Below are 22229 nucleotides of genomic sequence, written 5' to 3' on the forward strand. Positions count from 1 at the left end.
TTTCAAACTCGTGAATGAGACCCCCAGTAAGAAACAGGGCCCACCGTACAGAATATGTATAAGGATAGAAATAAATTTCATGAAGCATTACTTAAAATGTGTCACGCACTCTTCAATTTTTACACTACTGTGCTTTAATGATTAGCATGCCCTTACATTGGGTTTATGACATGTAGGTTTATTATAATACTTTAGGTTGTCTTTTAAAACTGTTCTTTTGAAATTTAAGGAAACATAAAAACCATTTTAATTGCAAAGTTATTAACCAAAAATGCTAGCGGAGGAAAACAGCCAACTCTGTTTTCTTTATCTGTTGTTTTCAAAAGTAAATTATCTTACAAAAAAACAATACAGAAAACCATTTAAGGAGGGGGAGCTACTAATTGGGTTATAAAGGTACCTGCCATTCAGTGAGTATTCTGACTTTTTTTTAGTGTGAGCGGCTAGAATGATATCAGTAATCTGCGGATCCTGCCCTGACTGGTGTTTCCTTGGTTTTATCCCCTCCTTTTCTTCATATATTTATACGCCTAGATTTTTAGTGTGTGCTCTTCCAGCCCATTGTCTGTGACTTCCTTTATCTGTGTGCCTACTGAAGACTATAGCTGCCTCTCATTTTATTGTTGCTCATTTAGTTTTTAATTCAACACTGTTTCTTTATAGATCTCGATGTATCCTTTTTATCTGATCTTAATGATATTTACTTATCCATTTCTTCTTGGACATTAGTAGAGGATGTTTGTAAGTCATTGCTGTTACAGGGCTTAATATGTGCATTCTGGTACATGTCCCTGGATCACACTACCAGAAAATATGAAACCAAGCACTATGCCTGGGTATGCCTGATTTAGTTTATCCTTTTTCATACACGAAACTATTTTCACTTATATTGTACATACACTAGTTGTCATAGCAATGGGAAATGTTAAAATGCAGTGGAATCCCTTCTAGCAAGTCAACTTTTGTCTCTCCTCAACTTAATTTAAATCTGTCAGTTATTCTTAATCCAGTACAGATAACTATAGATGTATCTTTTTCATCCATACATATTAACTATAGCAGGTCTACAAACTTCAAGTAAATTACATAATAAAGATTTTGATCTTTGGTTGAGTCTGTTGAGTCTCTTAGTTGTGATGTAAAAGCTGTCTGAGGTAATACCTAAACCCATGAAAGACTGTGTTCCAGTAAAACTTTATCTGCATAAATATAACAGGCCACATTTGTCCCTGAATAGTAGCTTGCTGGCCTGTGATCTAAATGTTTTAATGAAATAATAATTTTACTGTATGTAGTTTTTAAAAATTTATTACAAATAAATCTGTGATTTCTCCCACTTCTACCTTTTATGTTTTTATACTTATAAATGTCTACAAATGAAGTGATTCAAAGAGTTTATGGCTCTTTTATGTCACTAAAAACAAATTGCCAAATGTGTTTTTAAAAACCTTTCAGATGCTGGAGAGCATCTCCAGGTTAATATCCTGAACTGATCTTGTAGAAACCCTAAGTTGGGTTCCCAGCACCCACTGTGGTACATCTCACTGCAGCCTATAACTCCAGCTCCAGGGGACCTGATAGGTCCTGCTGCACTGCACAGAAAACTGCACTCAGACACAGACACACAGACATACACAATGCTTCTTCTGTTTGTCCGCTGATGCTAATATCCCTATGCCTTGTACAATGAGATTTTAGCAGACAGCTCTGTACCACAGGTCATAGACATCATATTTGTAGTAAAGAAGACATTAAATTTATAGTTTGAACTTAAATATCAAGTCATTGATTTATTTAAAATACTTGCTGGGACGTCACCGGTCTTCTAATGCAAGAACTGACTGTTCAGAAAGTTAGCTTTGAAGCAACAGTAGGAATTTCTGTACTGATAAGTTTAAGTGTGTTTGTGAATGGAAAAGTCTCTGTTCGATTCCATGCTTCCTTTGTGACAGTTTCCCTAGTCTGAATGAGAGTAATGTAAAAATGTACCCTTTCTGGGGGACAGTATGAGTGCTCCAGAGTCCCAATGAAAGATATGTACTTATGTAAACACAGTAAGCACAGTCTTGCCTTGTTGGCTGCGTATTAATTATACAAACATTTGTGTACCTGTTCTTCAACATAATGTATGTCCCCTTTGAATATTATTGTGGACTTAGGAGCTCTTGCAAAAACTTTCGTTTATATATGTATTTTGTTTTTTTTTTTTTATTTGTACAGTGTCAGGCCTTTTAAACTTTGAGATGCTTAACCTTGAGTGTCAGTCTGACCGGATATGTGAGTGTCTAGAGTAGAATTGGGAGGGCATTTCTAGGGATGACTAAAAGAGGGAGACTCCGCAGGGGGAAAGAGCCTGCCACTGCAGCCATTCTCTTTATTTGCTTTCTCCCCAGCATGAGATGGACAGCTCTGCTTCACACCCTTCACTTCTGTGATGGACTGTGAGCCAAAATAATTTTTCCATTAACTACACTTAATCTATCTTATGATAGGTATTTTTAGAAGGACAAACTGGCCTTATTACCATTACTACAGGCATATTTGATTACTATGCTTGTTGGGAAAAGTCTGAGGCTTCCATAAGATGCTTATTTCTCTTTGCTTCCAGCAATACACCAGCTGCCTCCAGGGACTTTTGTTTTGTTGTTCATTTTATTTGTTTGTTTGTTTTTGTGACTGGGTGTTTTGCTTGAATGCATGTATGTGTGCTTGTGGAAGCCAGAAGAGGATGTTGGATCTCCCTGGAACTAGAGTTACAAGGTGGTTGGGAAGCATCATGCAGGCATTAGGGAAAGACCCTGGCTCCTCTGAAAAAGCAACAAGCCCTACCCATTGAGCCATCTCTCCAGCTCCTTCCTTCTTGTTTCTTTGTATTTAATGGAGAAGGAGATTAGAAATGAAAGACTGAAATCAAGGTTCTCAGGAATAACGTGATACTGCTTTTAGGTATTACATTACCATGGTAATAGAAGTAAGGATATACTTTTAAAAGATATAACTATAGAAATGCTTTCATTATAGTTATAATCATGTGGGCTGGTAAGATATTTTACATGAACCTTTAAAATCATTGTAGATGTGCATAAACCTGTAGGTCAAGTAATTTAAGTGTCCTTACTCCATACTAGAAATAACTACTTAGAAGTTTAATTCATTTCTTCTAATACTTAATTTCATGTGTCTAAATGATGTGGTATTTATTTTAAACAGATTTCTGCCAACATTAAAATGTCTCATACCAGACACCCTCTAATGCATTGAAACATGTCTATTCCTCTGCAGTAATACTTCCTGACTTACAGCTTGTGATTAAACATTCAGAAATGTGTTGGGAAGCTAGTTGTATTACCTGTTATGTATCTTGGGGTTTCTGCTGCTCAGTGAGAAAGGATGGGGGAGATTGACTAGGAGTCACAGCTCTTTATGTGCTTCTTCCTCAATATGTTCAGTAAAAGAACAGAATAGGATGGTTAACAAGCAGTAAAGTGCCGAAGCTCACTGACCGATTCCATTATTTGTCCCAGAATAATTGGTGATTGAACTGGCTTACCTGATTCTGTGAAGTTTTAACATCAGCAGTGATTATTAATCTTGATTACTAGTTTGATATGGTTGAGAGATACCTTGGAGAGATTAACAAAGCATACATGAGTGTGTCTAAGGATATTTCAGGACAGTTAAATCAGGGCTTTAACCTAACGATAGAGTCATTGGGTTAGAGGGAAATTGGAGAATGAGGCTTGATGAGAAGTAGATGACTGGCTAGGAGTGTCCTTGAAGGCCTGTCTTTAACTTTGCTCTGCTTCTAGGCTGCCATGAGTTAAAACAGCTTTGCTCAACCACACCCTTCTAGCCATGGAGGATCGAATCATAAGCTAAAATAAATCTTTCCTTATTTTATTTTGGTATTTTATTATACTGACAATAAATGGCTTTTAGACATTTGTTTTTTCTTCTTTTAAACTCTAATTGTACTATACAGATGGGAGACTTTCCTTCAGGTTCAGATATTACTGTCTTCGATATGCCTGCCCTTGTGAATTGTGAACTCTGAGACTGTTGTATAACTTGATGCCCCTGGAACTCCATCATGACTTAACAAACTTGGTTTACTTTTTAATGGTTTTTGTTTTTTTGTTTGTTTGTTTGTTTGTTTTTTGTACTACAACATTTCCTATTTGGGGAAAATAAAAATGAAAAGTATTTAGAAATTATTCTGGTCTGATGGTTGTACTTTCCCCTTTTCAGATTTTCTTTTGGCATCATGGATCGGTTTGGAGATATCTCAGAAGGTGAAGTGGACCATTCTTTCTTTGACAGTGATTTTGAAGATACAAAGAAATGTGAAAGTAATTCCATTTTTGACAAGCAAAATGATGATGACATTAAGGAAGGAAAAAAAAAGGACACCAAAAATGTAAATTTGAAATTTGGAATACAAAATGATGACCTTAAAGAGAAAATAGGTAATGACACAGAAAATGTGAATTTGAAGCTTGGAATACAAACAAAAGAAAATTACCTTACTCAGAAAGGAAATGAAAGAAAAGCAAAATTTTCTTCAAAGGAACATGTAGAAAATGATCCTACACAAACAAGAAGTTCCTCATTGTTGACTTCTTCAAAATCAAAAAAATCGTGTGATGCCACAAAAGGACATAAGTTACACTTGCCTGTTCCAAATAGAATTCCAAAAATTGTGAAAGGTGAGGATGATTACTACACAGATGGAGAGGAAAGCAGTGACGATGGGAAGAAGTACGTGAGGTCTAAGTCAGCTAAGCCCTCTGGTAACTTAAAAAAAAACTCGAGTAAGAAGTATTCTAAAGTCAGTTCCTCCTCTTTGTCTTCCTCATCTTCAAGATCAAGCTCAGAATGCTCAGATATAGGATCTGACATGCAAAATAAATCTGACTCACACTCATCAGGGAAACATGTTTCTAGTGTAACCCCCTCATCACCAAAACAGAAGTGTAAGTCAGGAAGAAAATCAAGTGCACAGCCTTCCAGTACTAAACAAAAACCTGGTGACTATAATGAATCCGAAGACAATGTGACAGATGTAACTCCTTTGTCAACTCCAGATATTAGCCCTGCCCAGTCGTTTGAGTTGGGCCAATCACATGATCAAAAAGTAAAAGTTAAAAGACAGGAAAATGTGAGCCGGGATGTGTACGAAGATGTAGAGGCTTTAAAGAATGATTCAAGATGTCTGAAATCAGCCAAAAGGAAAGAAAAGCATGGGCAGAATCTTGCTTCCAAGTCATCCGTGTTAGATGCAAATCTAGATCGTAGATCCAAACAAAAAGTTCTGCATGACACAATGGACCTTAATCATCTCTTGAAAGGTAATTTTTGAACTTCTGAATATTAAATTTGCTTATTAATAACTAAACTCAAATATGTGCTATGCATACGCATGTTTTTTTCTGGTTACTGTCTTGAGATGATTGATATTTTAATAACTTTCCAGATATATTCTATTATGCCATAAAACGCTTGTACTATCATTTGAATTGTCAGATAATTAAATCAATTAGGACTAGAAATTTCAGATTGTTTTCTGTTCTTCTCAAATTCAAAGTGCCTTGTACTCTTTTGAGGCAATCCTATCTTCATTAATCAGCTACCAGTAAATAACTGCATTGTATTCCACTGTTCACCTTCAGACATACAGTGTCCAGAAAAATACTTCCTCTACCTCTTAAAGCACAAGAACCTTTGTGCAGAAGCATCTCCAGACAGCTTGCACTTAGTCGTATTTCCTCAAGTTGCTTTAGTTACACTCTTCATTCCTGAAGCAGTCATTAGCCATGGGGAGAGACATCCGAAGCCAATCAGACTCCTGCTGTTGTTAGTGGTGGGAGTTGCAAGGCCCAAGATCTACTATGGAGGGCTGTAGAAATAGGTACAGACTGAGCAATCCTGTTTGTTCAGTTCCTTTAACTATAGTGTGCATATAGAACATCCTGGAATCTCATTCAGACAACTATTCTGTTTTGGTAATTAGAACCCTAACAGCTAAACATTCACCCAGCCCAGTGCTGATGGCAATTTACTCACCAGAGGCTCATAATTCCAGATCAACATGCTGTTTTCTTCATGCACACTATCATGTATATGACAACACATACAGTAAGAAAACAGCATCCAGGGTTTGGAGAGATGGCTCAGTGATTAAGAGCACTCTCTACTCTTGCCAGAAGACCTGGGTTTAGTTTCTATCCACATCATAGCAGTTCATAGCCATCTGTAACTCCAGTTCCAGAAGATTCAACACCTTTTGGCCTTGCTAGTCACTGCCATGTACATACATTACATGGAAACACCTATACATATAAAAATATATAAGGCTTAAAACATAAAAGATAAATCCACTTAATATAGGAAATGTATAACATATTTAAAAACCTTCTAATAGAAAATGATCCTGTTAGCAAACATCTGAAGGAGTTCAGCACGTGTCATCTCCTAGCGTAAACATTTTCACTGGCTTAGGTATAGATGAAGAGAAAAACTTACCAATTCCTATAATGAGTTGTGAGTAAAAAAATTCATAAATTGTTACAAAAGGCAAATGTCCACATAGTAAGGAATGTGGCAAACAGTGTAAAATAGTGGTTTGAAATATTGTTGTTGTTAAATAAAAAGTTTAATAAAAAGATATACGCAAATATCCCAATAGTCAGTAGCATGGTGAAACAATATTGAATCCGGTATTTACTAAGTAAAGTAGATGTAATTCTGGGAATTAAAACACAAAGCTTTAGGCTTTTGGTGTTACTGACATGTCCATGAGCTAGATAGTGGCTATTTATAGGATGTGGTAGTTGATATAAATGGCTTGAGTCCAGTCTAGATTGAGAGTTCTGATGTTCACTCAAAATTAACAATGGAGCTGGGTATTAGAAATGTAATTTTAACAGAACTTGAAAAAGTAGTACAATTTCAGCCTCGTAACTCTACACGGATGTTAACTTGGGGAATTTCCACCCCTGAAATGTCCAAAGACTGTGACTGGAATCAGATATTTAACCTTGGGCTAGAAATCCTTGACTAGACATTGAGGGGCTTAAGAGGAGCAGTAAATACATTTTGATACTAGATTATATCAAGACTGATATATTTGGTAAGCATTTAAGGACTTGAACAGACTGGATTAAAGATACATTTCATACTTTGTCTATATAAAGTTGGGTCACTTTAGAAGGACTCTGAAAGGGCCAAGTAAAGATATTTTAGAAATATATAGCCTCAAATTTTATCTTTACTTTTGAGAAGAAAAGTAGAAGCAAAGTAAAATTAAGGAAGCATTAATAAATGAAGAAACTGGTTATAATTTTTTATAAAGGTACCTGTGTGGATAGTATGGAGGGATTACAGGAAATGCTTAACAGATCCTACTACTGTCCATGAGAAAGAGGTAGCCTGTGCTGAGACTTGGCTTCCAGCATGCCCTGCCTGGCACCACAGGTTAATCTCTTCTTTACTGGCAGGTTGACATTGTTAATCCCTCCAACACGTTACCAAGGGTTACCAAGCATCTGAAAAAAGATAAAGGCAACAGAGGGACCACATCCTTATGAAAAATGTAATATTGAGCATTGATTTTTCTTTAAAGCAAAACTAAATGATTGTAGAGAGACCTATGAAGACAAAGCTAGTGTAACTAAGAAAAGTAACTTGCGTTCTACATTGTCTGTGTGCTACATATAATCAGTGGAGTCTTCTAGGGCTCCACGACAATGACAGCACAGTGCAGAAGCAGCTATCTTCTGTTAAGTGAGGCATTTAAAAATGACAGAGCCGTTACACTCTTCCACACACATTTTTAATTTAAAAAATTAAATTCTGTTTATGTTTTATTGTGTGTATGTGTGTACACATGAGCGGTGAGCACAGATGTACTAGAGCATGTGTGTATAGGTCAGAGGAAGATTTGTGGCCATCCTTTCACTACATCTACCATGTAGGTCCTGTGAATTGAATACGGTTGTCTTACAGACTCTTACTTTTTTTTTATTTTATAGAAATGTTATGTTGGCATATAACTTGTTTATTGTTACTGACAGAAGGATGAGTAAATATCTTTATTTTAGGTTGTTGAGGTTTTTTTTGGTTTTTTTGTCTGTTTGTTTTGTTTTGTCTGATTTTGTCTGTTAGGTTTTTACATAATAAATACTGGTAGATATTAGGGTGTCTCAACCTTTAGGACTATAAGGATCCAAGACAAAAAGTTTAAGAACTTCAAGGAAAATGGAGCTATAATTTATTATTGTAGTAGTGATTGTATTCTGAAATTTGTAGAAATTTTTAGAAACAAAATTTTAGCTTCCTCTTTCAGGAAAGGAAGAAAAATAAGGGGCCACATCTTATAAAAAGCTGTAGAAAGAAAGACCAAACAATAAAGTAAATGATTTTAACTTAGAAGACATAAGTCATAAAAGGAGAAACACTAGAGGCTGAAGAGAAGGCAGACATGGTATACTAATTCCAGCCCTGGGAGAGACAAGAGGACCCCTGGGGCTCTGTGGCCAGCCAGCCTAGAGTAAATCAGAACTCCAGGTCTTAGTGAGAGACCCTGTCTCAAACAAGGAGTGTGGACAGCTCCTATTAAATGAGACTCCAGAGTGACCTTTAGTTTACACACACACACCCCTACATGTAGATGCATACCCACACAAAAACAACTACCATGTGATTCCATTTACATGTGGGTCTTAGTTAAAATCACAGAAACAGAATTTCGATTCCCATGGTCTAGTGAAAGGACAGCAATTTGCTGGGTGTTTTGTTTGTGTAGTTGACTTTTTTATGATCGAGTTTTAGTTTTCCAACATACAACATCATGGAGAATGACTTGTAATATCACTGAATTACATACCTAAAAATAGGATAGTAAATTTTGGATTTTGTCTATTTTGCTACAGTAAAAAAGGAAAACACTAGTTATTTTGATAGTTTCTATTCCACAAGTGCTGGGGTAATTTTTTCTGTAGCAATAGTTACTGCATATTCTATCCTTTAAAAACACAAACATACATTTTTAAAAAGGTATGTCTCCTTTAAAAGAGGAAATAGAAGTATCAACCCTACTAGTACAAAAACAGAATTCAAGTTGTGAAAAATACTAAAGGGAACAAAACAGGTGTTTTGTATTAACATATAAGCCAAATACACTAAAAATGTGTAATACTGACTACAGCATATAATAAAAGCAAAACAACTAGACAATAAATTGATGAAGATCAAGCTATTAAGGAGGATTAAAAATTACTGTCAGGTACCTGGACTTGTAACAAACAGGATTAAGACTCTGGTTAGGACTGCTAACCAGAGAGGCTTTTCATAATATGTCTTCTCTGACTTGTCTCCTCACATAGGTCTCAGGGAAATTAGACTTATTACATGTACTCAGGGCTCCAAGCATGGTGTTCCAGAAAATAATACAGAAACCTCAGAGCCATTTGTGACTTTGTTTCTAGAATCATATAGCATCCTTTTGTGCTTTTTTGGTTTCTGTCAGATGGGATCTTGCTGTGAGATTTAACTGACCTAAAACTTGCTATATTGATTCAGGCTAACTTTGAACTCATAGTAACCCTCTGGCTTCTGCTGTCTCGTTGCTCGATTGTATCCATGTACCACCGTGCTCCGTGTTGGTAGAAATGATTACAAACCTCCCAGATTTAAAGTAGGTCATAGTCCCTGCTTTTTTTTTTGTTTTTTTTAAGATAGGGTCTCATATAACCCAGGCTGTAGCTGAGGATGGCCTTGATTGTCTGGTCTTCTTGCCTTCATCTCCTGAGTGTTAGGATTATAAGCATACACTATCATGCAAAGTATTGACATGCTACCCATGAAACCCTAGGGTTTGAGGCATACTACACAAGTACCTTTTAATGGAATAAATGTCAAATAATTTGTAGAAATAGCTTTAAAAGTCTCTTCACTACTAGTTCTTTCTCCCATATACAAAATACATTCCCCCTTTTCAAAGATGGCCTCAACTTCAAGAGCCAGGGACCTAAATCAGGTTCAGGTTCAGCCAAGATCCTTCAGGTGTGGTTCAATGAGTAAGCTCCTGAATACTTAAACATCTTCTATTGGAGAGATAAGGGAGAAGTTTTACTCTGAACCCTATAAGTCCTCTCTCTTACATTTAATCTATATTTTACTAGAAAACTGATCACTTCCTAGTTTTAGATCATATTTCTCTCTCCAATTTTACTATGGGTAATGTAAGCCATTGTATTTTCAAAATCCTGCTTAAATATCTTTAGCATAAATTCACCAGTAGGAAGACTGCCATATTCCTTGTCACCGTAACAGTCCTGCTAAACAGCCTGCTAAACTGCTAGAGGGGGAATGTATTTTGTATATGGGAGAAAGAACTAGTAGTGAAGAGACTTTTAAAGCTATTTCTACATTCTCTCAGACTTCAACACCCTTTTATTCCCTTTTATGTATATGAGTGCTTTGCTTGCATATGTGTATATATGTGCAACACGTGTGTACAAATCTCAGAGGAAGCCAGAAGAGAATGTTGGATCACCTGGAACTAGCACTATAGATAGTTGTGAGCCTACATATGGGTGCTGGTAGCCAAACCCTAGTCTTCTAAAAAAGCAGTAGATACTCTGAACCAGAGTCACCTCTCCAGCCCCTAGTAACAGGTTTTTTTTGTTTTTTTTTGTTTTTTTGTTTTTTTCAGGATCTTCCAGCTCATGAGGTTTCAAACCTAGAGCCACTGACTTTAGGTTTATTACAGTAGCATTCCATTTCCTTGTATTAGATTTTGTAGTAGTTACTATTGCTCTGATAATAAATTATCATAAAATTCAAGTTGTATAAAGCAGCAACCTCAGATGACTTAGATGATAGGATCAAAGTTCCTGTATGTGGTTCCTATTAATGACTTGTGGTCTATCATATGGCAACCTCTAGTTACTATCGGGCATGGATAGCTCTGGGATCCAGGCACAAGGGTGTGTAGTTCATATTACACCATGAACCTCTAGATTGTGTTATTTGTTGGAAAACAAAAAGCTGTTTCTTGTTGTGTGGCTCAGCCTTTAGCACACGTTTAATCTCTCTGACTGGATACAGATATGTCCTTAGTACACACTTTTAATCCCAAAGAATGAAGGTAAAGTTAGTTTGTAGAAGGAAGCACCCATGTTTGAAAGTGATGTCTAACTGAATGGCAGACAAAGTGACAAATCAGAAAAATTTGACAGACTAGGTATGCCCAACTCTCTCTAGAAGAGAGAGGAAAGGGAAGCAGTGCAGAGAAGAGAAGGGAAGCAGTTTTACTGGGACAGTTATAGAGAGACAGGTTGAGGAGAGAGAACAAGTTAGACACAGGTGAAGACGGAACAAGCCTTCACAGAATAAGGAGCCAGAAGATTAGAACATATTTTCAGAGTCAGTATGAAGCCAAGCAGAGCATTTCACTCAGGAGAAGCCAGTTTGAATTTGTCAGCTTGGAGAGGAGTTTGAAAAGCCAGAACAGCTGAATTGACCAACCAGTCAGCTCAGAAAGAACTAGGAAGGGGTGAACTTATTCAGCAGCAAGTCTCAGAGGCTGAAAACTTCTAGGCCTAGATAAGATTGTGTGGAGGCTAGAAGCTTCCAGGACTGAGCCTAGATTACCAGGTGGAAGAAGTAAGCTTCAGAGACAACAGTTACACCAGAGAGAATAAAAGATAGTTTTATAGGTGTGTGCGCTCGTGTTTACAGAGCCTCTAGCCTTGAACTCACATACTGGACCTAGACTTCTCATATCAGGGAGCTCACTCCCTCCTGTAACTCCACCTCCAGGGCTGTTCTACCTCAACTGGACTTTATGGGCACCTGCATGCATGCAGCAAACACAGAGACATACACGTAAATAAGAATAAAATGAGTCTTGGGGGCTGGAGAGATGACTCAACAGCTAAGAGCACTGGCGGTTCTTTTTAGGGCTCCTGCCTTTGATTCCTAGCACCTGTATAGCAGCTCACAGCCATCTTTAACTCCAGTTCCAGGGAACCTGACACCCTCTTCCAGCCTCCCAGGGTACCAGGCAAGAATGTAGTACACAGGCATACATGCAGCCATAATGCCCACACATAAAAATAAAATTTTAAAGATAAAATGAATCTTTTTTTAAAAATCTATATCTAAAATAAATTAAAACTTAAGTTGCATACCATTTTGACTGTAGTTTGTTGGTCACAGCTGTAAGAAGCCCACAGAAATTCAAAGAAAGGAAACACAAAAGGTTGTTATAAAATTTCTCATCTAACAAGTTGTTAATTAAGAAGGCAAATAATAAATCTTGTAAATTAAGATCTTGTAACTTGTTTATAATGTTGGCTTTTTAAAAGAAATTTTTAAAAATCAGCTTTAAAAGTAACTGTAGCTGGTTTTTCTATAGAGATCGTGACTATATAGGACAATTTTTTATTTGTTTTGAGACCAGTTCATGTCTTCCAGACTAGTCTGGAACTCACTATGTGGCAGAGAATGGTTTTGAACTTCAGATTCTTCTGCCTCTACCTCCCAGTGCTAGAATTAGATTACCATGCACACATGCACCGCCATTTCTATCAGCTGTGAGATGCTAGGAAGCAAAGCAGAGCTGTGCTGGTAGTCACTCACCCCACCCCACTGCAAGAGTTGCTAAAAAGGACTAACACTGTAGGAGTGCGGGCAACATTCAGAACATTTCCATTGGTAGCTTCACATCCAAGTCTTAAACCGTCGTCTCTATTCAGTGGCAGTGAAAGTAAAGCTGGTACTCCATGAAGTGCATTAAATGGTGCCAGAGTGGCACTCTGTGGTCATAGGTTGAAATAGATTGAAGAGTTTGTGTGGCATTGCGTCACAAAGGGAAATTCAGGAGAAAACAGCACTTGTAAATATGTAAGTTTAGATAGATCTAAATATAAGGTTTGTTAACTCATTTTTAGATTTTTATGTGAAAGAATTTGAGTATATATTTGATGCCAATTAGCATACAGTCACTTTAAGTATCAATAATGCCTGCTATCAAGAAATAATGAGCACTCTATCTCCTTCATTTTGTTGTTTTCAATGAAGGAAAACTTAAAGCTGCTTTTGGCAGCTGTTTGATTGTTTAATGAGTTAAATATTTGTTTTTTTACTGTTGCCTATTTTACTTTTTAAAAAAGTGCCATTAGGAACTATAGCTTAAGCCGGGCAGTGGTGGCGCACACCTTTAATTCCAGCTCTTGGGAGGCAGAGGCAGAGGCAGGCGGATTTCTGAGTTCGAGGCCAGCCTGGTCTACAGAGTGAGTTCCAGGACAGCCAGGGCTACACAGAGAAACCCTGTCTCAAAAAAACCAAAAAAAAAAAAAAAAAAAGGAACTATAGCTTAATCTCATTTAGAATGAGATTCTAAAGAAGTTCATACACAGCTAAACTAGCCTAGAAAGCTTTTTAAATTGTAAAGTAAGTGTTGATTAGAAGGGAGGTAATTTAATATACGTAGTGTATGTATAGTCCAAGTTTTGTTATTTACTTGGTGTTTTTTCAACTACCATTAATTATCAAACATTTAACTTCATAATTTCTCTTAAGAGGAAGCTACTATCTATCTATCTTGTTTGTTCCTGTAATTTTCAGTAGTTTTTGTGGTCTTTGGTATAAACATGAAACATAAGTAAAATTACTGCTTTTCTTAATTTGTCCAAGTGATTGGATTAACCTCATTGTGAAATAGAGGTTAAAAATACCACTTCCTTTACAACACTGTGTGGACAGAACAGGATGCTAAACTAGACATCTGAAAAGGAATAGCTTGTGGTCGAGTACTTTTAAAAAGATACTGTTGTAAGGGCTGTGGGGATGACAGTAGGCATTGCTGGGCAGTGTGCAAGCGCTTGCTGCACAAGGCTGACAACTGGAGGTTAGCCCCTGCAATCTGAAGATGGAAGGAGAAAGCCAACTCCACAGAGTTGTCTCTGTTCTCCAAATGCACACAGGGATGCACTTTGACAAATACGGATCATGTACACACAAAAAAGTAAGGGTTTTTTATCTTAGAAAATATTATAATACCAAAACAAAACTACACTTGGTAACCTGATAAATATATTCCTACTTTAATATATACTGAAGTAGAAATATTCATCAAGTTCGGTGGTTTTCAAAGCTTTTCACAAGTATAATAGTGAAATAGGGGTAATAGTCATGCTTAGTGAACATTTTTCTAACAGTTTTTAAGCATGATGCTGAAATTCTTCTCAGGCAGAGGACATAGCTTAGTAGTACTGTGCTTGCCTAGAATGGACAAGACCCTGGGTTCAATTCCCATCACTGCCCCAACAAAAATCACGTGGTGATCATAGTGTGCAAATTATATAGTGTGTTTATTTGGGCTTATGCTTAATGCAAAATAGAATGTTTGGCATTCACAGAAGTACTTTATAACAATATTAAAACCCCTGGTTTTCATAGTACATAATACATTCAGATTAAGTTATTCTAGACTGGACTGAATCTAGTTTTGCCATTTCTCCCATCAATCATTGCCAAGGACATGTGTTGTTTTTGTATTGTATCAGTGCACTCAAACCCAGAGGTTCCTCAAGTCCCTCACTATTAAAACTGCTGTAGAAAACAAAGCAGACATGGCAGGAGTGGTTTTATTGTAAATTACCTGCCTGAGATCTGGTGTCACACACTTGATTATTCTGCTGTGAATACTCACTTGCATAGCTTTTGCTCAAAGGACCCAGCGAACATAAAACTGACCTGCATCCAAGCTTTTCCTACACAAGTAGTCATTAGCTCATTCCCTGCGTTCTGTGAACTTAGTTTCTTAAAGATGAAAGCATGGACCATCATAGCTGCTTTGTTTATTTACTACTGTCGCTTTTGGTCCCTTCTGCAGCTTTCCTGCAATTAGATAAAAAGGGACCACAGAAACATCACTTTGAGCAGCCTTCAATAATACCTAGGAAAAACTACTCTTTCACAAGAGAAGAGGTGAGACAGATTGATCGGGAAAACCAGAGGCTTTTGAAAGAACTGTCAAGACAGGCTGAAAAACCAGGAAGCAAAAGTACAATTCCTGGAAGATCCATCGGCCATCCCCCAAAGTTGTATCATAGTGCTCTCAACAGACAGAGGGAACAGCAAAGAATCGAAAGAGAAAATATGGTAAGTAACACATCCTTTAGTCATCAAAGCAAGTGCTTTTGTACTGATTTGTAAGTACAACTTACAGAAAATCCTAGTAGGACCAACTTTTCAATACAGATACATAATGCAGGTGCACATATATGTGGCATAAACTGTCTAGACGATAACCGTGTGTGTTTCTTAGCTGGTAGAATATATATTAAGATGTCATTAAAAGAACACACTGGAAGCTTCACTGTTCTCTGATTAGATCAGTTAAATCACTGTACACTTATAGGAAATGGTACCCAGGAAGCAGATGTCTGTATCCTCTGTGTTTAGTCACTGGCTATCTCTGCTTCATCCCACTATACTGGAAAGTCTATATGATTTTAAAAGATAATCTAAAATAGGTCAAATTTGGCACTCAGCTTGAAATGAGTACAGCATCATAGTTGTGAATTAAATAGTTACTTTGATATTTTAAAGACTTGAGAATAACAAGACTTGAGAATCTTCACATTTAAACTATTATAGTCTATCTTTTTCTTTTCAGTAAAATTCAGCTTATAGTAATTGTTGTATATTGAGCTCTTAATACTAGGTCTTGTTCTTCCTCCACATATTAGCTTACTGAATCATGATAAATCTTTAAGATAGGCATTTTTAAGATGTATCATAGACATGAAGAAACTAAAACCTAACAGGGTTAAATAATTACCCAAAGTAAGTAACTGAACCAATCCTAGCCAGACCTAGGTAGTCTCTTACTTAAACAAATAGAAATCATAAACTAAAATTAGACTTTTGTACATTTATAAGTCCAAACTAAAATGAATGTTAAAGCTGTTGAAACTAAGGCAGTTCCAGAATGGAGCCTCATGCGTCATCACCATGCGGGTCTGTATAAAGCGGCCTGGTGACAGATTTCAAGTTTATTACCATTGCTGTCCTCAAGATAGTCCCACAGACAGCCAAGAGTAGATACCAATAAAATAACTGGAGTGAGTTGTGTGTGTGACGAACCAGCTGCACAGTAGCCTTCTGTGTATCACGTCAGTCAGATTTGACTCATATTGTAAAAATGTGGAATTACTAATGGCACAAACATTAGTTTATTTTCTGTTTTCATCTGTCCATTTAGATATGAAGCCTCTTTTAATTGGTAATTATACTCCTCCTCTGCAAATGTTAGGTCATTTAATCCTCAGGTGGTATGGCATACTGTGTGTGGCATGAGAGGAAGTGAGATACTGAGTAGGACACAGTATGGCTCGAGGTCAGACAGCAGGTAGCAGAGCACAGATTCAGGGTTTTAGGTTATCCAGTTTGTACTTTAAGTATAATTTGCATGCCATACCTACTTCAAGATTACAGTTCAGTGAGTTTTACTTTTTTTTTTTTTTTTTACTATAACATTTCTCCATCCCTATTTCCTATGGTCCTTTCTTTATGAATTTGTTGATTTTAGTTATTTTATGTGAGTGGATGCTTGCAATATTGTAGCTAGCTTATTTCACTTAATGTGTTTTCAAAATTTATCCATATGGTAGCATGTATCAAAACTTAAAAAAAACTTACAATGTACTTATTCTATATGCTTATGGGTGTTTTGCATGTATGTATGTATGTATGTACATATATATGTATTTATGTGCTCCACATGCATGCCTGGTTCATGGAAATCAGAAGAGGGCATTTGGATCCCTGGAACTAGAGTTACAGATGATTGTTGGCCAGCATTAGGGCACTGCGGAATCAAACCCAGGTCCTCTGCAAGAGCAGCAAGTGCTCTTCATTAGTAAATGGTCTCTCCAGCTTTTCTATCAAAACTTTTAAAGCTGAATAACATTCCATTTAAGTGTGTAACATTTTGATTACTCCACTTGCTGATGAACACTCTAGGCAGTTTCTGTCTTGGTTGTTATGGAGGAACACTGACCTGACATGAAACTATCTTTTCATGTCTCTGCCTCATTTCCTTTAAGTGTTTAAAACTGGAATTGCTGGGTCATAAGCTAGTAATTTTGTGTTTCATTTTTTGTTGTTTTGTTTTGATTTTGAGATATGGTCTCACTGTATAACCCAAGCTGCCCTTAAATTTCTAAGCCTCTTGCTCCTCCTTCCCAGTGCAGGTGTCACAGGTGTGTCCTTAGCTTTTTAAAGATCCTGGACTTAACAGGTGGAAAATCTCAGTCCATTAGTGTCTGAATATGCATTATAATCATATGAATATTCATAGATTAAAAACTGTCAGCTGCTTCGACTTACAGCTTTCATTATTCCTCCGGGAATGATTTTTTTTGTTTGTTTGTTTTGTTTATTGAGATAAGGTTTCTCTGTGCCCTGGTTGTCCTGGAACTCATGCTGTAGAACAGGCTGGCTTTGAACTCACGGAGATCCACCTGCCTCTGTAGAATCAAAAGTGTGCACCACTATACACAGCTTCAGAAATGAAATTTTAATAATTTCATTATTAATGAAACTGCCAATATTTTATTCTTTTTGCTTCATATATATTATAATTTACATATGTAAACAAGTATTTTCTCCAGTGTAACTTGTTACACATCAGAACATGGTTTTATTCAACTGACTGTATATGATGTTGCTATATTTAATTTTGTTAACCCTGATTATTCATTGGTGTTAGAGGTCAAATCCAGGTCTTGTATATGCTGTCACTGAACTATCAGAGCCACAGCCCTGGCCCACAAAATTCTGGCATGTCAGCATGTAATCAGCACTAGTGATAAGATAGTTTGACTTTTCTTTTTGATGAGCTTAAAATGTGTGTATTGTTTTGCTATTATATATAGTTTTCATGTTTTCTACTGGTTATTTCTGTTATTTGGTTTTATATGTTTATTTTATATTTATACCCTTATTTATTTTTTATTTATTTAAACATTCTCTCTCTCTCTCTCTCTCTCTCTCTCTCTCTCTCTCTCTCTCTCTCTCTCTCTCTCTCTCACACACACACACACACACACACACCATGAATGCAAAGACAGAGGATAACTTTCAGAGTCAGTTCTTTGCTTCTACCATGTAGGTTCCAGGATGAAGCTCAGGTCATCAAGCTTTTTGCAAGTACTATCTCACTTGTCTTAGTCATAGAGCCATATTGGCTTTAAGTTTTTTTCAGTGTGAGCTAATACACATTTTAAACTGTTTTCTAGTTGATTGTAATGTAAGCACATGTATGCTCGTGCACAGACACACATACACACAAACACACAGTGCATGTAGTTATTTCTGTGACTGGTATATAAACAAACAAGGTTCATTGTTTGGCATGATTATTAAAACGTATTTATATATGTTTGAATACATATATATATTAGCGTACTGGATTTCAGGAGCTGCATGAATAAACTCAAGACAGAAAAGTACTATACAGAGGCGTAGACTATAAAATAGAGTCCTAGAATTCAAAGCAAATTGTTACTATGTCCTAACAAATTTCAAGATCTATCATCTGTTTCAGTGGACAGATATTAGCATTCTTCTCTTCAGATACTATATACAAATAAGTCAAAGGTGTATAGAATAGATACGAAAGTGTTGCTTGTTCATTCTCCAGCAACAGTAAGACAAGGACAGATAGAGAGAAATACAGTTTTGTCCAGCAGAGGGTGTGCTTGCCTCATATTGCCTCAAGACTTGTTTCCAAAATAATGGCCAAGGTTTTAAGTCCTGAAGCTTGAAATCTCCTTGTTGAAGGATGGATGGGTGGGTGGGTGGATTTCTTTGTTACCATTTGAACATGATATGTATCCTTTTTTTCCTCAGAGAGACAAAAATAGATTTAGCAAGAGAGTATTCCTTAAGAATACTGGTGTGTTGTTTAGTTTTAGCATCTAGTGAGATTATTTCGCTTTTTTAATTGTATGTCAGGTTTTTCCCCCTCGGATAAAAAGGGCAGGGGCATGTGTCAGGATGAAATAAGGTTCTCCCAAGTGGTCATGACAGAGTCTACAACTTAAGTGAAATTTTATTTTGCTTTTTAAGGTCTGTCTGTCTCTCTCTCTCTCTCTCTCTCTCGCTCTCTCTCTCTCTCTCTCTCTGTGTGTGTGTGTAAGAGTTTTAAATCTGGAGAAGTAGATAATTTTTTTGCTTGTGAATTTCCTATTAATATTATTTAACTACAGTGTTTCAAAAATTTTAAAGTTTCAGATCTTGAGAACATCCAGTGAAAACTCTGAATTTGCTGGATGACCAGAACCTTACACTAAGATCTTGAAATAACTTATAGTTCACTTCATGTTATTTTCCTCTTTCTGAGGTTATCCTTCCATGTCAGACAGAGCTGGCTATAACTCAGTATAACTCCAGCTGGAGAAAATGTGAGAGGCCCTTGTCTCTAGTTTCTGGACTTTTAGATACTTGTTACTTTTTAATGACCTTTGACCTGTAGTCATTGCTGTCCATTAGGTCTCTAGAACTTTCTTAGCTTGCATACCTGAAACCTGGTAGACAGTGGAGTGGACTACAATTTTCATATATAACACAGATACATACACAAATACACAAATGGTAACTGTTAGATATGTTGAATAGAACAATTATGTTCATTTTATAATATATATGTATAACAAAAGAATATTCTTTGCCTTAGATATAATTAAAAAGTACAACTCTTCCCCCAAAATTTTGGATAAATTATTTTAAAATTCATTTTTGGAATCTGATTTAAATGGAAATTCTATGGTTTTATTAATCATAATTTGAAATTTAAAGAACCATGCTATCATTTTGATCTATTAAACAATGTCTTTTTTTTTTTTTTTTTTTTTTTTGGGCAGGATTTTAGACTTTATTGAAATATGCATTGAATCCAGCTATTGAAACAACTTGATTAACCATAAAAGAACATTTCCTCTCCTGTGCCTTTATTTCATAAAGCCTTTCTCAGAAGACTAATTTCACATCACTCTGTAATGTGCAAACAATGTCTTTCATTTTTTATAAAACAGTAGAAAAATCTAAAAAACTGCTAGTTGTTGTATAATTTATAACCTAATCTGAAGATGATATACTGTTTATGTCAAACAATTAGAAAATTATACAAAGCAATGTTATTGCAAAATCCTTACTTCATTAGATTTTAAGCAATGTTATGGGTACTATATTTTATCTCACTTTTATTCTGGCCCTAACATGTCTACCAAATAATTGACTAAGGAACAGTGCCTATACTATAATATAAACCTAGTCTATGTAATTGTTAGCATGTATTCATATATTCAGTATGTAATGATTAAATGAGCATACGCAGTACTTCCATCCCTTAAAGACATTTCTTTGTACTCTAGACTTTCAAACTTTTCTAGTTCTTTAAAAAATACTCGATAAATTTTTTTTTAATATTTTTAGTTGGGAGCCTAACCGTTACCCACTGAGCCAGATCTCTAGTAGTCCATACTCAGTAATTTTTATAAATGATAGTCTTTCTACTATGATACAGAACACTAAAGCATATCCCTGCTACCTAAATTAATTTTACTCCCTAGTGACTGTCTCCCACTGCTGCCCACTCCAGTACCCTTCCAAGTTTTTGCATGCTTACATCTTTTGTCACTCTGTTACACTTGTTCTGTAATGTGTTACAAGCTAGCATTCTAAAGTTCCAAGTAGTTGGACAGTTGCATTGAATCCTTTATCTCTCTTTCCCTAAGTTTCTGTATACTTGGCATACCCATCAGGGTACAGATTGAGTTGTGATTTTATGGGGTTTTCCTTATTAGAAAATCATTTTAAATTTTAATATTCATCATGTTATTTTAGTGTTTTACCTCTGACAAATAAGCACTACAGTTTTCTTAAAATTTAAAGAGGAAAGTTATGTACCCAACTAGATGAATTCATAAAATCAGGAATTTTATTATTCCATTCGTTATTACCAGTCGTTGGGGTACATGAATTCCCCAGCTGTCTTGGCTTTAGGTTCTTTGTGCTTGCCAAACTTAGGGGTTAACAACACTTGCCACTGCCTTAGGGCCCAGACTGAGCTCTCTCTGTGTGTGTGTGTGTGTGTGTGTGTGTGTGTGTGTGTGTGTGTGTGTGTGTATGACCAATATTGTCCCCCTACCAGGAAAAAAATGCACATACATATATAATTTTATCAGATTAATTGAAAATGTCAAGGTTTCTATTGCATATAGTTTAGTAAGTACTTGTTCAGATAATCAGAGAAATCAACAAATAATATCTTTGCCCAGTAAAATGTATTGAAAATATGATACCTAGGATTTTTGTGCAATTACAGGTAGGGGAGACCATCATTTTAGAAAAATTTGGCACCTACATTATGCAGCTCCTCTGTCTACAAAGAAAGATAGTATGTTTCTTTAGAAAAAGTACAGATAGACACTACAGTCAGGTAGAACTCTGAGCTCAACAAGGACTCTTTGTAGCTGTTAAGACTTCACTCAGCAGTGGCTGCTATTCCAACTTTTAAAAGGAAAGCAGAGGACCTGTGTGTCTCCCTGGCTGGCAGCTACTGAACTCTCCTAGGTCTGGATATTTCATGTGTTTTGCACCTTGTTTGTCTCCAAGCTTGAGTTTCTACGATAAAGAAAATTTGTCTTTTGAACTCTTGGGGCTAGTTTTTTAAATGTGAATTTTACTGCGTATCGTTATATAAAAATAAGTTTGCACCAGAAAAAAATATATCTTTTAAGATAATAATCAGACAGATGTGTGAATCAATCCCATGAAGTATTTGGATGTCCTCAGGGCTCCTTTCTCAAAGATCTCTGAAAATCACAAGTTTTTGAACTTTGAGTTAAGAAAGAATGAATGGAGCTGAAAGTCTGGTTTGCTAGAGCATGTCAGTTGATCTTATACCATCTTCTGGCCACGTTGGACACTATTCAATACATGGCATATGTGTATGCTCCAGGCATGCACATATACATATATTATAAATCTTTTAAAAATCAAATTAGGCCAGGCAGTGGTGGCGCACGTCTTTAATTCCAGCTCTTGGGAGGCAGAAGCAGGTGGATTTCTGAGTTTGAGGCCAGCCTGGTCTACAGAGTGAGTTCTAGGACAGCCAGGGCTACACAGAGAAACCCTGTCTTGAAAAAACA

General features: G+C 36.4%; 1 protein-coding gene across 4 annotated transcripts in view; it reads left to right on the plus strand.

Moving 5' to 3' along the window:
* Positions 1–22229, plus strand: part of Cfap97 (cilia and flagella associated protein 97) — a 42048-nt gene that overhangs the window by 11821 nt on the left and 7998 nt on the right. For all 4 annotated transcript variants that reach the window (XM_076914096.1, XM_034520955.2, XM_034520956.1 and 1 more), the window contains 2 exons: positions 4249–5348; positions 14903–15171. In XM_076914096.1, coding sequence (XP_076770211.1) covers positions 4249–5348; positions 14903–15171 — 1369 coding nt within the window. The remainder of the gene's footprint in view (positions 1–4248; positions 5349–14902; positions 15172–22229) is intronic.

The sequence above is a fragment of the Arvicanthis niloticus genome, chromosome 16 (assembly GCF_011762505.2).
Source record: "Arvicanthis niloticus isolate mArvNil1 chromosome 16, mArvNil1.pat.X, whole genome shotgun sequence".
NCBI lineage: Eukaryota > Metazoa > Chordata > Mammalia > Rodentia > Muridae > Arvicanthis > Arvicanthis niloticus.